Source organism: Hemiscyllium ocellatum, chromosome 12, assembly GCF_020745735.1.
Source record: "Hemiscyllium ocellatum isolate sHemOce1 chromosome 12, sHemOce1.pat.X.cur, whole genome shotgun sequence".
Lineage (NCBI taxonomy): Eukaryota > Metazoa > Chordata > Chondrichthyes > Orectolobiformes > Hemiscylliidae > Hemiscyllium > Hemiscyllium ocellatum.
Window position 1 is genome coordinate 50,928,066 of NC_083412.1, and position 14,650 is coordinate 50,942,715.

The window sequence follows — 14,650 nt, forward strand, 5'->3', positions numbered from 1 at the left end:
AAAGTTGGGACTGTTTACCTTAGAAGCGGGAAGGCTAAGAAAAGAACACAAGAAAAAACTGGATGCTGGAAATCAAAAGCAAAAACAGAAATTGCTGGAAAAAGGTCTGGCAGCATCTGTGGAGAAAAGCTAGAGTTAACGTTTCTAGTCCAGTGACCCTGTTCAGAACGCCTAAAAGTAAGAGATTTGGTAAAAGGTTTCACAATCATGTGTGAGGCTGGACAAAGTGGATAGAGCGAAACTGTTCCAGCTTATGAAGGGATTGGAAATGAGAGTGCGAAGATCTAAGGTATTTGTAAAGGTAGCACAGAGGATGTGACTCTCACAGTGAATTGTTAGGGACTGAAACGTACTGCCTGGAACTGTGGTGGAGGCAAGTTCAGTTGAGGCATTCAAGAGGCTACCAGATGAAGGTTTAAATAGAAACAATATTCAGGGATGGAGAAAAGTATTTGTACTCTGTCAGAGAGTTAATGTAGACATGATAGACTGAAAGGCCTCCTTCTATGCATCTCAGTTCTACGATGCTACACCCCCTCAGTCTATCAATCTCAAACACAGACTCCTACACCCCCACAGTCTATCAATCTCAAACGCACACTCCTACACCCCCGCAGTGTATCAATCTCACACACAGACTCCTACACCCCCACAGTCTATCAATCTCAAACACAGACTCCTACACCCCGTGGCTCAACACTTAACTCTCCCTCCCACTCCACCGAGGACATGCAGGTCCTTGGACTCCTCCACCGGCAGAACACAACAACACGACGGCTGGAGGAGGAGCGCCTCATCTTCCGCCTGGGAACCCTCCAACCACAAGGTATGAATTCAGATTTCTCCAGTTTCCTCATTTCCCCTCCCCCCACCTTGTCTCAGTCGGTTCCCTCAACTCAGCACCGCCCTCCTAACCTGCAATCCTCTTCCTGACCTCTCCGCCCCCACCCCACTCCGGACTATCACCCTCACCTTGACCTCCTTCCACCTATCCCACCTCCATTGCCCCTCCCCCTAGTCCCTCCTCCCTACCTTTTATCTTAGCCTGCTTGGCTCTCTCTCTTATTCCTGATGAAGGGCTTATGCTCGAAACATCGAATTCTCTATTCCTGAGATGCTGCCTGGCCTGCTGTGCTTTGACCAGCAACACATTTGCAGCTGTGATCTCCAGCATCTGCAGACCTCATTTTTTACCCTACACCCCCACAGTCTATCAATCTCTCACACACACTCCTACACCCCCACAGTCTATCAATCTCAAACACAGACTCCTACATCCCAACAACGTATCAATTTCAAACACACCACTCCTATACACCCACAGTTTATCAGTCTCAAACACATACTCCGACACACCAACAGTCTATCAACCTTACATACATACCCATTCCCCTACATTGTATCCAACTCACCCACATTTAATCCCCTACACTGTATTCATCTTTTGATCCCGCTCCATGATTCAAAGATCTTTGCTGATTTGATTGTGATCTCCACCCAGCATTTCTATCTGACCCCAATTGCACCTGACTCTGTCGCCCAGATGAAGCAGGACATGGAAGCAGAATATCAGTTTCCATGTTAATGACTTTTCTTTGTGTAATATTCAGCTGGCAGAGTATCCAATCTTAAATACATTAGAATGATTAAATCTCAGCATGATTTCTGCTGCAGTAATATCCAACAGATGCTGTTTTCTCATTCCTGCTTAAATCAGCTGTTGAGGAAAATGAAAGATTGCAAGTGCCTGACACAGACAGGTGTGGCCAGAGAGGTGCATCATGAAGTTTGCCTCAGTATAGCATAGAAAGTTTAAATCCTTTGCTAGTGTTTGTCAGCTAAGACTGATAGTAAACAGAGTTCTCAAAGCATTTCAAGTTGAGGATGAATGAGTACATAACAATGCTATCCAGATAATGTCACTGCTATTAACAATTTTACAGCCATTATGTTCAATTACTCATCAGGACATTCTGACAGACTTCCACTTCAGGTATTGTTAGAAAATTTTAATAATGCAGATTTTCTTTCGTAACTGCTGATGTGCACACATCTCAAAGCCACTGATTGTTTGCGTAATGGTTGTTATCTATGTCCCAGCAATGCATAGTGTGCTAATAGAATGATACAACTCAGGAGGAGGTCATTGTGTCTGTGCCAACTCCTTGGTAAAGCTATCCAATTAGTTCTACTCCTTTACTCTTTGACCATAGCCCTGTCAATCCTTCCCTTTAAGTACTAATTCAATTTTCTTTTGAATATTATGGCTGAACCTGTTTCCACAGTCCTTGTAGGTAGTGCATTCCAGATCACAGCATCTCACTCTATTAAAAAACACTCTCTTCATGTCATCCCTACTTCTTTTGCTGACCTCAAAATTGGGATTGTCTGGTTACTAGTTCCTCTAATGCTGGAAACATTTTGCCCTACTTATTCAATCAAAACTGTTAATTATTTTGAGCACATTTATCAAATTTCCTGTTAACCTTCTCTCCAGAACAAGGTGAGCTTTTCTGTTTTCTCCAAATGATTGAATTGAGATATAATCCCTGAAACTTGCTCTAAATTTTGTCTCCACCTTCTGCAAAGCCCTGAAATCCTCCCTAAGGTGTTGTTATCCAGAGTTGTACTTTATTTGAGGCCTGGTGTTATATTCGACTATCAGTATGGTTCATGGGAAATCTGTATGCTTCAGAAACAGATTTTTCACTTTGTCCTGTTAATATGCAAACACATGTCAGAACAGCTGTGTCTGCTCCTGTCGCAGCTTAAAAGAGACTTTTCTTTTTTTATGGTGTGAGTTGTGGTGATCTTGAATGCACTGCCTGCAAATGTGTCATTTCTTTATATATATAATTTTCTAATTCTGTAGTGACAACATGTAACATAGATAGCTGTCCATAAGAGACTGGTATATTAGATAATGGTTCTGGATCAGTGGTGCTGGAAGAGCACAGCAGTTCAGGCAGCATCCAACGAGCAGCGAAATCGACGTTTCGGGCAAAATCCCTTCATCAGGAATAAAGGCAGTGAGCTGGAAGCATGGAGAGATAAGCTAGAGGGAGGTGGGGGTGGGGAGAGAATAGCATGGAGTACAATGGGTGAGTGGGGGAGGAGATGAAGGTGATAGGTCAGGGAGGCATTATTAAAATTTTCCAGACTGGGCGCCTCCTAGCAGAGCAGGTTAGGGAACATCTCCGGGACACCCGCACCAATCAACCACACCGCCCCATGGCCCAACATTTCAACTCCCCCTCCCACTCTGCCGAGGACATGGAGGTCCTGGGCCTCCTTCACCACCGCTCCCTCACCACCAGATGCCTGGAGGAAGAACGCCTCATCTTCCGCCTCGGAACACTTCAACCCCAGGGCATCAATGTGGACTTCACCAGTTTCCTCATTTCCCCTTTCCCCACCTCATCCTAGTTTCAAACTTCCAGTTCAGCACTGTCCCCATGACTTGTCCAGACTTGTCCAACCTGCCTAGCTCCTTTTCCACCTATCCACTCCACCCTCTCCTCCCTGACCTATCACCTTCATCTCCTCCCCCACTCACCCATTGTACTCTATGCTATTCTCTCCCCACCCCCACCTCCCTCTAGCTTATCTCTCCATGCTTCAGGCTCACTGCCTTTATTCCTGATGAAGGGCTTTTGCCCGAAACGTCGATTTCGCTGCTCGTTGGATGCTGCCTGAACTGCTGTGCTCTTCCAGCACCACTGATCCAGAATCTGGTTTCCAGCATCTGCAGTCATTGTTTTTACCTATTTGATAATGGTTCTGAAAGGATTAATGTTGAAGACTACATTAACTCCATCCAATGTGTTGATGTGATGCAGGTTTGAACGGGGATAAGGAATCCAGCTTAGGTCCTTGTGGAGTGCAGACTTAGATATCTAAGTCTCCTCACAATCATAGTAACTAATGTACGCTGTATCTGTGGTATTCTTCCATAAAACCTTGGCTTGCACCTTGTGGTATGTAGTAGTTATAATAATCAGTTCAGATAGTCCAGTGCCACCAGTTCTCCTTTGTCTTCACTCTACCTTGGAGCTTTTGTGTGATTGGTGATAGAGAATACACCAATGGAGAGTATCCACAGAAGTACAGGAGTATCTCCTGCTCCTTGGATGCTGCCTGATCTGCTGCGCTTTTCCAGCAACACATTTTTCAGCTCTGATCTCCAGCATCTGCAGTCCTCACTTTCTTCTAGTATCTACAGAAGAGGCATGTTATCGATATTGATACATCTGCTCCCTCTGAAAGCTAGAGTAGAACATCTCTCCATGCACCGACTGTGGAACACCAATAGAAAGGGGAGAGCCAATTTATTATTAACCCCTCCAGAACATTACCTGGCATGACAATGTCTAACTTATGCAATAAACAAAATCTTATTAAGGAAAAAGTCTCATCTTGTTAATTCTCAGTAATAATTAATCCTCTGCCACCGTAAATTAATTCAGCCCCTCTACCCCGTCAAAGGAGGCTGCAACCCTCAGTCACAAATGTTACAGTAACTTGCAGACAATCTCAGTTTTGACTTACTTTTCTGAACTTCTACCTCCATTAAAGCTGCCTTGAATATCCTGTAGGTATCTCTGTGGAAGATGTGAAATCATAAAGTAAGTGAAATGCATTAGTTCAACTTGGTGACTATGGCAGAACATTAGAATTCCATTCAGAGTCCTGGGTGTAAGGGTGGTTTGATTGCCTTGGGAATTTTGTGTGTCCTCAATGGGTGAGTTTCTCTAGCTCAAATTTCAAAGGTACAAGCATTCTATCTTTGATGGGAAGGAAAAAAATAGAGGCGTACCTCCCATAAGCAGCCATGAAATATTGCCTGTTAGCTCTTCATTTTGGTGCAGAATGTATAGGTGTCAACAGTGATAATGTTGCCAATGGCTTATCCTCCAGGCTTTCAGAAAATGGGATATTGATAGAGATGTGCAAAAAGGGAACACAATATTATTTCCAAAAGGTTCTTGAGTCTTGCTAATGATAATGTTATAAGTAATTTCAACAATAGGCTTGAATTTAAAATAACTATTTCTTCACATATCTGCAACTGGGAGGGAAGCCACAGTTCCTGGTTCACACCTCCAATTTTCTTTCTTAAAACGTATTCTGCATCTCTGCCATTTTTCTTTGTTACAGAGATGTGATTCTCACACTAACTGTTTTTTCAATTAAAAGCTTTTTGAAAGTTATTTTGTCAATGTTTTTGAATGAATACAGTAATGTTGTGCATATGGTATTGTAATCCAGGGAACGTGAGTTCAAATCCCATCATGGCTGAGTGAGAATCCAAAATTAGTTCAATAAACCTATGGGGTTTATGGCGGAAGGCTGGCACCAGTAAAGGTATGCATAAACCTATTAGACTTCTGTAAAAGTATCCTTCAATTTGAAGGAAACTTGTTCTTACCAAGTTGGATCTTTTATGTGATTCTACATCCATATCAGCATGGTTATTTCTTAATTGTCTTTAAAGTGAACTAACAACCTACTCAGTTAAATAAAATCACGAACGCAGTTCACTCAGAAGACCCATCACTATTCATCCAGAGCAAGGGGCAGTAGACTATCTTTCTTTTCAGCAACATCCACATCCCAAAAATGATATTTTTTGCAAGAACAGAATAGTTGGCATAAATGTTTAGCTTAATTTTATGATGGATGTTTGTTTCGTTTTGGAAATAATTGGGACAGTAACTTTCTGCCAGCTCCACACAAAGCTATATTGGGAGAAAACAAAGCTCGGTGGCCGTACTTTCGATTAAGCACAAACAAGTAAATTAATGCCCCATCGCTCATGCAGCACTGTTTCTGACCTGTTGTCAATGAACCACTTAGATTCATTGATGGAACTAGAGTCAAGGGAGTTATTGGCCAAGCACAGCAATGAAGTTCAAAAACAGTGGTTAACAGAAGAGACTAAGGGTGTCCACCTGTGAAATTGAAATAACCACAATAGCATGTTTCATTATAGCACTTTGACAACTGCTGCTAAACTGATCCAAAAGCCAAAGATTCACTTGAGCTGGTTTTCCCTATGAATATTTTTACAGAAACTTTTGTCCTTTCAGCTCCCTCTCTGATTGGGTTTCTGAGGAAAGATTGGGCATCCCAGAACAGTATTGGTCTGTCATGGCCGGAACCCGAGCATCCAAATGGAGTCATTCTGGACTACGAGATAAAGTACTATGAAAAAGTAAGGATCCGTTGAAAATATCACTGTACAGACTATTTAGTTCCTGACAAATTACACACAAAATTGACAATCTCACAATTCAGCCTTATGATGTATAGTTTTGTGCAATATTTTAAAAATTGATTGAAATATTTGTTTCCCCATTAACACTCTAAGTGGTGACTACTAAAAGAAATTAACCTCAAAATAGCTGTGCCTGGTTTTCTGTTGATATGACTGGCTGCCCAGTACTGGCTTTTGCCAATGATCAATTTAATAGTTAATCATAACATAAAGGTGCATTATTTTCCTGTTTAGTTTCTACTCTTAACCTTGACATTGTATCAGAAAGTAAAGTCTCACACACAATTATAAATCAGTTCATCTTTTTCTGGTGAGGAACAAGTTCACTGGAAATGGAGATAACAGATAAAATTACTAGTAGCATCAATTCCAAGCTATCTTTCTTGCCTTGAAGATAAACAGTTGGCTATACCAAGCCTAAATATCTTCACAGTAGAGGACACCTGGGAGTTATTAAAAGACAGTAATTTAATTGGAGAAGCCTGTGCAATTGTGCAAGTGATGTCATCCCTCAAAAGCACATTCATCAATGAATATTAAGGTTACAATTTGACAACTCCCCTGCATTTTTGAGTTAGATTTTAATTTGCTGTAAGGTGGAAGCGGCTAGTTTAACAGATACCAACTTCCAAATATATATCATCCAACTTAAAAGATCAGTAACTGGGAGGTTAATGTATATATCTAAAAAGCTGTGAAATATACTCATCATACAATGTCTACTTCCATTGTCCACCCAACTTAAACCCAAGGCAATCTAAAGGTTGACTGTTTATGTCCTAACTCACATAATGTCCGATTTACTCATCACCCTTCTAGTCAGTAAGCTATATTAGCTCCCAGCTAAGCAATACCTTGTTTTAAAATTCTCGTCCTTGTTTCCAAATCAGTTAATGGCTTCACACCTTCCTAGGTCTGTAATCGTGACCACCTCCAGAACCGTCTGCATCCTTGTAATTCTGGCCACTTGAGCGTTGCTATTTTGAATCATTTCACAATTGATGGCTGTGCCTTCAACTACCAAGGCCAAAAATCTCTTTGCCTCCCCACCTCACTTTACACATCAAAGATGCTCCTTTAAACCTAGCTGTTTGATCAAGCTATTTTATCATCAGCCCAAATTTGTCAATTTTAGGATTTGCATCATATTTTGTATCCGATTGTTCCTATGATACACTTTTGAACTTTTAATTCCTTAAATGATGCTATACATATGGAAGTTGTTATACACATGCAAGTCTGTGTCACAGATTAAAAAGCATTTAAAAAATTACATAGAATCACCATTTTGACCAAAAAAACACTTCCTAAATGAATTCAGCAGACATTTTTTAAAACGTTATATGTGAAAAAGAAAGCTAGAAACTGATCTGGGCATCTGGCAAGTAGGGCTCAGTTGTCTAGATGGCCTGTGTGTGTGGTTCCGAAAAACATCAGCAGCACCTATTTGGTTCCTGTTCTGGCTGAGACAAATTTGCGACCATACCCCTTCCTCCATCCCTGAGAGTGGAAGGCAACGACAAGCCAGCAATGACTAAATCTGCAAGAAATCCGCTCAGGATGAAGCATCATCAGACAATAAGGACAGGAACAGGACTCTCAAGACATATCTGGCGAGGCATAGGTTGTTTAAAGTTAACTAAGAAAGGACCCAACAATCATCCTTTGTATCTTTAAAAAGTCACACACTGGATTATACACTGCTGCACTTTAACGAGTGAATAGGGTAATGACCTTTAAAGTTATTTATTGCCTTGTTTACCACAAGCACTGCAGCAGGAGATTCTCTGTGATGGTTTAAGTCAATAATGTATGTCACACTCTACTCATCATACTTTAAAGAACTACATCTATTGAAAAAGAGAAGGCCAGTTATCCATTTCTTTAAACTAGATTTTATAGACCCTGCTAATCTTTATTTTTCCCTCAATAACCATGAACGTCCAATTTCGTCTTACATTTCCATGTAGGACCAAACTTGACATGATGAGTTAAACACTTGCTTAACAAAATATTACATTACATATTACCTGCCACAGTCATTATAAAACAGCATCTTATCTGACTTTGCATGAAAAACAGTTTACAGAGTCAGCCAGTAAGAAAATAACCTATTCGATATGGAATACAACCATTCATCAGTATATCACAGAGGTTTGCATTAGGAATAGTGTTGGTTATTCTAATCTATTTGAAGTTCATTAGTCTGTTCATAACTCCTCTCCCTGGTCAGTGGAAAACAAGAAAAGTTTTATGATATGAACTCAAACTCTGGAGAATTTAAAAAAAAGATTGCTTCCCAAGATTATCAACTGAAATAACTCCACAGAGGCCAGTTACCCATCAGCAAGTCACTCTTTATTCACACATAGAGAGTCCTTAATACTGATCAAGCTCCCTCAGAGCCTTCTCTCAGAGTAGACAGGATGTCTGACACTCTTGTCCTTATCTGTCAACCAGGGGTCCCTGATTTGGGCTGGTAACATGGTCCAATCAGGGAACTCATGTTATATGAGGTGCACCTGGCTGACCTTGTTACAATCACCACACAACAAGATAGCATGCATATCATGTTCTCAAGTTCAGTAATAACTGATGAGCTGAAGTGTGTAGAACACCAGTGGGATAAAAACCATTCTGGGACTCAGGCCTCCCCTTAAAGCTAGCAACATCCATTACTTAGCCATGTCAAGGTCTTCTACAATAAGACAGAGTAAATATTACAAAATTGAAAGATTAGCTACCTCTCACATTATTCCAGCTGATGGTATACTCCATCATAAAGAAGGGAGAATTAACTTATCCATTGGCACTCTGTGGTAAGAATAGTTAGATGAAAAAACCCAGTGATCTCATTTTGTATGCGTGGCATTTTTCTTAAACCTCGTGCAGCTGACAGGATACATTCAGATTGCGGCAGCCCGACTCAGGTTCTGAGATATTCTCTCAGAATCTTTGACACTAATTGCAGAGGAGCCAAATCAAAGTTGTAATTTAATCTTAAACTTTAAATGATGTTGGAGATTTTTGATTGGCTTCCAATGTCATTGTTCATTTTGAACTACTTACTATTTCGTAATGAGAGAAGTTTGGAATTTCTGTTGAAAGTCCACACTGGACAATCAAAATGATTTATGCATGTATACTTACTTACACATTGTTACAACATTTCTGTGAAAACAAAAACTGACTTGCATAAATCCTGTTCAAGTGAGGTTGAAAATCAACCATGATTTTCTTGAATCGTGGAAAAGCTTCAAGGAGATTGATGGCCTACTCATATTCCAATTTCTTGATGCTCGATGGCTATTTTTTGAAAGGGCCTTTTTGTGAAACATGATACTGCATTCTCTCACTAAACCACCTAAAAAAACTGTTCTTTAGGTATACTGTTTTATCCAGATTATGACTATCCAAATTCAATACCCATTAAACAATCTAACTGTTTCTGATAAAATGTTTATGTTAGTATCTGGACTGTACTGTGTAATGGATTTGACCAACATTCCAACATTTGTGTAATTTGAATTTGAATCCACTTCTCAGACAAGAGCAATACTTTCTGCCTATGATAAACATGGTAATTCAAAACTTTTTTTTAATCAAAATTGCCAATTTACCTAGAAATATATCTAAGATCCAAGCAAATTAACATTAAACCCAACTCACTAAATTGACACTATTACTAAGAAATGACCCGACGATAGGAAGCTTTTGCATCGAAATGTAGAAACATTTCTCCCCATAGTCATTGATCCCATTCACCTCTACTGCTGCGCCTAGCTGTTTTGGTATCACCTCATTCCTGTGGAAATGAATTCCACAGGCCTACCACTCTTTGGGTGAAGACATGTCCCCTCATCACTGCCCTAAATGGTCCACCCCAAATCCTCAGACTCTGGGGTGGATGCAGCCACCATCAGGAATATCCTCCCTGCATCTACCCTGTGTAGTCCTGTTAGAAGTCTCTATGAGATCCACCACCCCACCCCCAACTCATAGAGTCCTACAGTATAGAGTCAGGCCCTTTGGCCCAAACTGGTCCTTGCTGATAAAAATGTCCATCTATGCTAACCCTATTTCCTACACTTGGCCCATATCCTTCTAAACCTTTCCTATCCATGCATTTATCCAAATGCCTTTTAAATGTTGTTAATGTGCCCGCCTCAACTATTTCCACTGGCAACTCATTCCATATGCATATCACCCTTTATATAAAACCTTTGCCCCTTAGGTTACCTTTTATTCTTTCCTTTTTAACCTTAAAAACTGATGACCTTTAGTCCTTGATTCCCTAACCCTGGGAAAAAGACTGAGTGCATTCATCCTGTCCATGCTTTTCATGATACCTGCATAATGTCTCCCTCAGCCTCCTAGGCTCGAAAGAAAAAAGTCCTAGCTTGTCCAACCTCTCACTATAACTCAGATCATTGAGTGCAGGCAACATCCCTGTAAATTTCTTCTGCACTCTTTCCAGTTTAATAACATCCTTCCTATGGCAAGATGACCAAATCTGGACACAATACTCCCAAGTGCAGCCTCACCAATGTCGTGCACAATTGCAACTTAACTTCCCAACTTCTGTACTCATTGCCCTGACTCATGAGGGCCAGTTTGCCAAAAGCCTTTTTCACTGCCCTGTCTACCTATAACTCCACTTTCAGAGAACTATGAACCTGAACTTCAAGATCCCTCTGTTCCACTATACTTCTTAAGGCCCTACCATGAAACTCCTACCTTGATTTGACCTTCCACTCATCTGAACTCCAGCAAAAACAATCCCAACCTAGTCAATCTTTCTTCATATGTCAGTCCCGCCATCCCGGTAATCAGGCTGGTAAACCTTTGCAACACTCCCTCAAGAGCAAGGGCATCCTTCTTCAGGAAAGGAGACCAAAACTGCACACAATATTTTAGGTATGGCCTCACCAAGGCTCTGTATAACTGCAATGGCACATCCCTGCTCCTGTACTCGAAGCCTCTCGCAATGAAGGCCAACATACTATTTGCCTTCTTTACTACCTGCTGCACCCACATGTTCACCTTCAGCGACTGATGCAGAAGGATGCCCAGGTCCCACTGCACACTGCCCTCTTCCAGTTTAAAGCCATGCAAGTAGTAATCTGCCTTCTTAGTTTTACTTCCAAAGTGAATAACCTCACATTTATCCAAATTATACTGCATCTGCCATTGATTTGTTCACTCACCCAACCTGTCCAGATCATGCTGAAGGATCTCTGCATCTTCATCACAGTTCACCCTCCCACCCAACCTGGTGTCATCTGCAAACTTTGAGATGTTACATTTTGTTCTGTCATCCAAATTATTAATATATATTGTGAATAGCCGGGGTCCCAGCACTGATCCCTGTGGGACCCCCTAGTTAGTGCCCGCCAATTTGAAAAGGACCCATTAATTCTTATCTTTGTTTTCTCTCTGCCAACTTATTTTCTATCCATCTCAATACACTCTTCCCTCCTCCACCCCAATTCCATGTGCTTTTAATCTTGCACAATAATCTCTTATGCAGGACTTTTCTGGGATTTTTTGAGATGCAATGGAAAAAATACTTACTACACATCACACACACACACACACAATGTTGTCAAATAACTTTTTACAACATTTTACTCAACTTGGCACAAAGATTACACTTTTCCCTCAGTGCTGAAAACATACAGAAGTTGCATCATATCTGTTCTGTGTTATAACAGCGCAGTGATATCTACTGCCACTGAAAAACAATTTGGTCTGTTCCCCTTTGCTAACATCCCTGATTTCAAGAAACAGTCAATGCATTCAAATACAAGTCCAAAACGGATACCAATTTGTTTACATTTCTGTGGAGTACGCATAGGTGAGAAAGACTTTTTGGACTTGTGCAGCCATTTAATCCGCAGCAGGTTTCATTTTGATCTTCAAGTAATTTATCCTTAATTTCATGCAGGAACACGAACAACTCAGCTACTCCTCTACAAGGTCCAAATCTTCCAGTATAATCATTAATGGACTGAAGCATGCTACGAAATATGTATTTCAGATCCGTGCTCGGACTGCGGCTGGATATGGCAGTTACAGTCAGAAGTTTGAGTTTGAAACCGGAGATGAATGTAGGTTTATCTGGATTGTTACCCACAACGTTTCCTTATGTATTCTTTAGCATTTAGACATGTTGTTGCTGACTTGTTTTGCTCTCCTTTTTAATGTACCGGTATTTGTTTTACAATCCATAAATTTGCTAAAAATGTAACAAAACTTTATTGGTTCTTTTCAAGGTAATTTATCCCATAATGTGTTACGATGTTACATGCTTTTCAAAACCTATACAGCACCTGCAGATAACAATCATTAGATTGGTGTCAAATAAAAACAGCTAAAGTTTTGTTTTCATCCCTGAATTCTATATAAAAGTTGCACATTTCGTTCTACTAATATTTGCTGCATAATGTACCTCTAGATTCATGTAAAGTAAAACTGACACAAACTAAGAGTAAAGCTCACAGTCATTATTCAAGTACCATTTAGCACTTCCACCAGTTTTCTTTATGTTAACTTGAATTACCTTCATTTATGAGGCTGGTCTCCAGAGAAAATATTACTCCTTGATCAATACATTTACGTTCCAGTAAAAATGGAAAAGTGCTTGACAAATGTATTTAATTCCTGATTATCTCTGTCTTAAGACTTGTTACAGAGTTTTGCTACTTGCTAGCTGATTTGTATGCTGACTCTGATGCAAATTGACACAATTGAAAAGAGAAGCTTCCCTATTAAATTCTTGCCAGGACTAGTGCTTCAATACCTGAAATTTAAGCAAAGTGGGTGAGAAATTGGGCTGATTTGGATATATTTGTGAATAAACAAGTATCATCGATGTTCCAAAATGGTGTTCATAGAATGTGCACAAGCACACTTGAGGAATAATCCCATCTGACTCCATTTGATGCAGGCATTAACAAGTGTCTGTTCACCAGAGCAGGTAGATCATGATGTCAGTCAGTCAGTCAGTTAAGTTACTTTGGACTACAGAGCTCCAGCCAATGCCCTTCCTTAAATTTTCACACTGAAATCCACATTCAGCAGCAGGAAGGCCACCAACAATTATACTCCTTAAAGGGGCCATTGACTACTTTAAAGTTAGATGTTTTTTGATCAAACTGGTTATGACAAAGCTTCAGGTTAGGGAGTGGAATTGGAGAATGGGGGTCATATGGTGTGTGGGGGGGAGAGGGAGTCTTGTGGAAGTTAGATGGAGGGTGTTGAGTTGGATGTTAGTTTGGAGGTCAGTACAGGTAGAAGAAGTGTTGGGTTTGGACCACAATGGATGATTTATAGTGGACTTCCCTATGGATCAGTGTTTCAATCTTTCCTCTTCTTCATATGTATTAATGGCTTAAACCTGATGTGTAGTCCATAATTTCAAAATTTGCTGACAAGCCAAATCTTGGACATGATATTAGTTGTGAGAATAGTGTAGAACTTCAAAATGACATTAAATAAAAACCTGAAGAACTGCGGATGTTGTAAATCAGAAGCAAAAACAGAAGTTTCTGGAAGAGCTCAGCAAGTCTGACAGCATCTGTGAAGAGAAATCAAAGTTAATGTTTCAGGTCCAGTGACGTTAACTTTAATTTCTCTTCACAGATGCTGCCAGACCTGGTGAACTTTTCCAGCAACTTCCGTTTCTGTTTCAAAATGACTTTGATAGTTTGGTGGAAAAGGCAGATAACTGGCAGATGAGATCTAATGCGGGCAAGTATGAAATGATCCATTTTGATAGGAAGAAGACAGAGAGACAATTTAAAACAAAGACACAATTCCAGGATGTAGATCCAAGAGCTGTGTGACATTTGAAGGTGGTAGGACAGGTTGATAGAACTGTTAGCATATCAACAAAAGCATAAAGTACAAAATCAAAGAAGTTTTGTTCAGCTTATATAAAATACTGGTTCAGTCTCAAATGGAATATTGCATCCAAATTTCGGCACCCGATTTTGGGGATCGATATGAAGGCATTAGAACAGAGAAAAGATTCACATGGATATATTTCCCGATCACCCTGTTCAGAGGTGTTAATCCATGCATCTGGAGCAGGCAGGTTTGAACCTAGGCCTTCTGGCTCAGCGGTACAGACATTACCACTGTTCCATAAGAAAATTAAAAGTCACAAGAATTTTTCCAATGATGAAGAATTTCAATTGTGTAGATAGATTGAATGGACTGTTCTACTTGTGGAGGAGGAAAATTAAGAAGACATTGATAGAGCTAGTCAAAATCATGAAGCATATGAACAGAGTAGATTAGATTAGATTAGATTACTTACAGTGTGGAAACAGGCCCTTCGGCCCACCAAGTCCACACCGACCCGCAACC

General features: G+C 40.3%; 1 protein-coding gene across 3 annotated transcripts in view; it reads left to right on the forward strand.

Moving 5' to 3' along the window:
- Positions 1-14,650, forward strand: part of epha6 (eph receptor A6) — a 695,738-nt gene that overhangs the window by 567,352 nt on the left and 113,736 nt on the right. The window contains exons 6-7 of one of the 3 annotated variants that reach the window (XM_060833528.1): positions 6,090-6,214; positions 12,225-12,387. The exons of 1 other annotated variant lie outside the window; for it this stretch is intronic. In XM_060833528.1, coding sequence (XP_060689511.1) covers positions 6,090-6,214; positions 12,225-12,387 — 288 coding nt within the window. The remainder of the gene's footprint in view (positions 1-6,089; positions 6,215-12,224; positions 12,388-14,650) is intronic. One more of the 3 variants, XM_060833529.1, reaches the window with a different exon arrangement.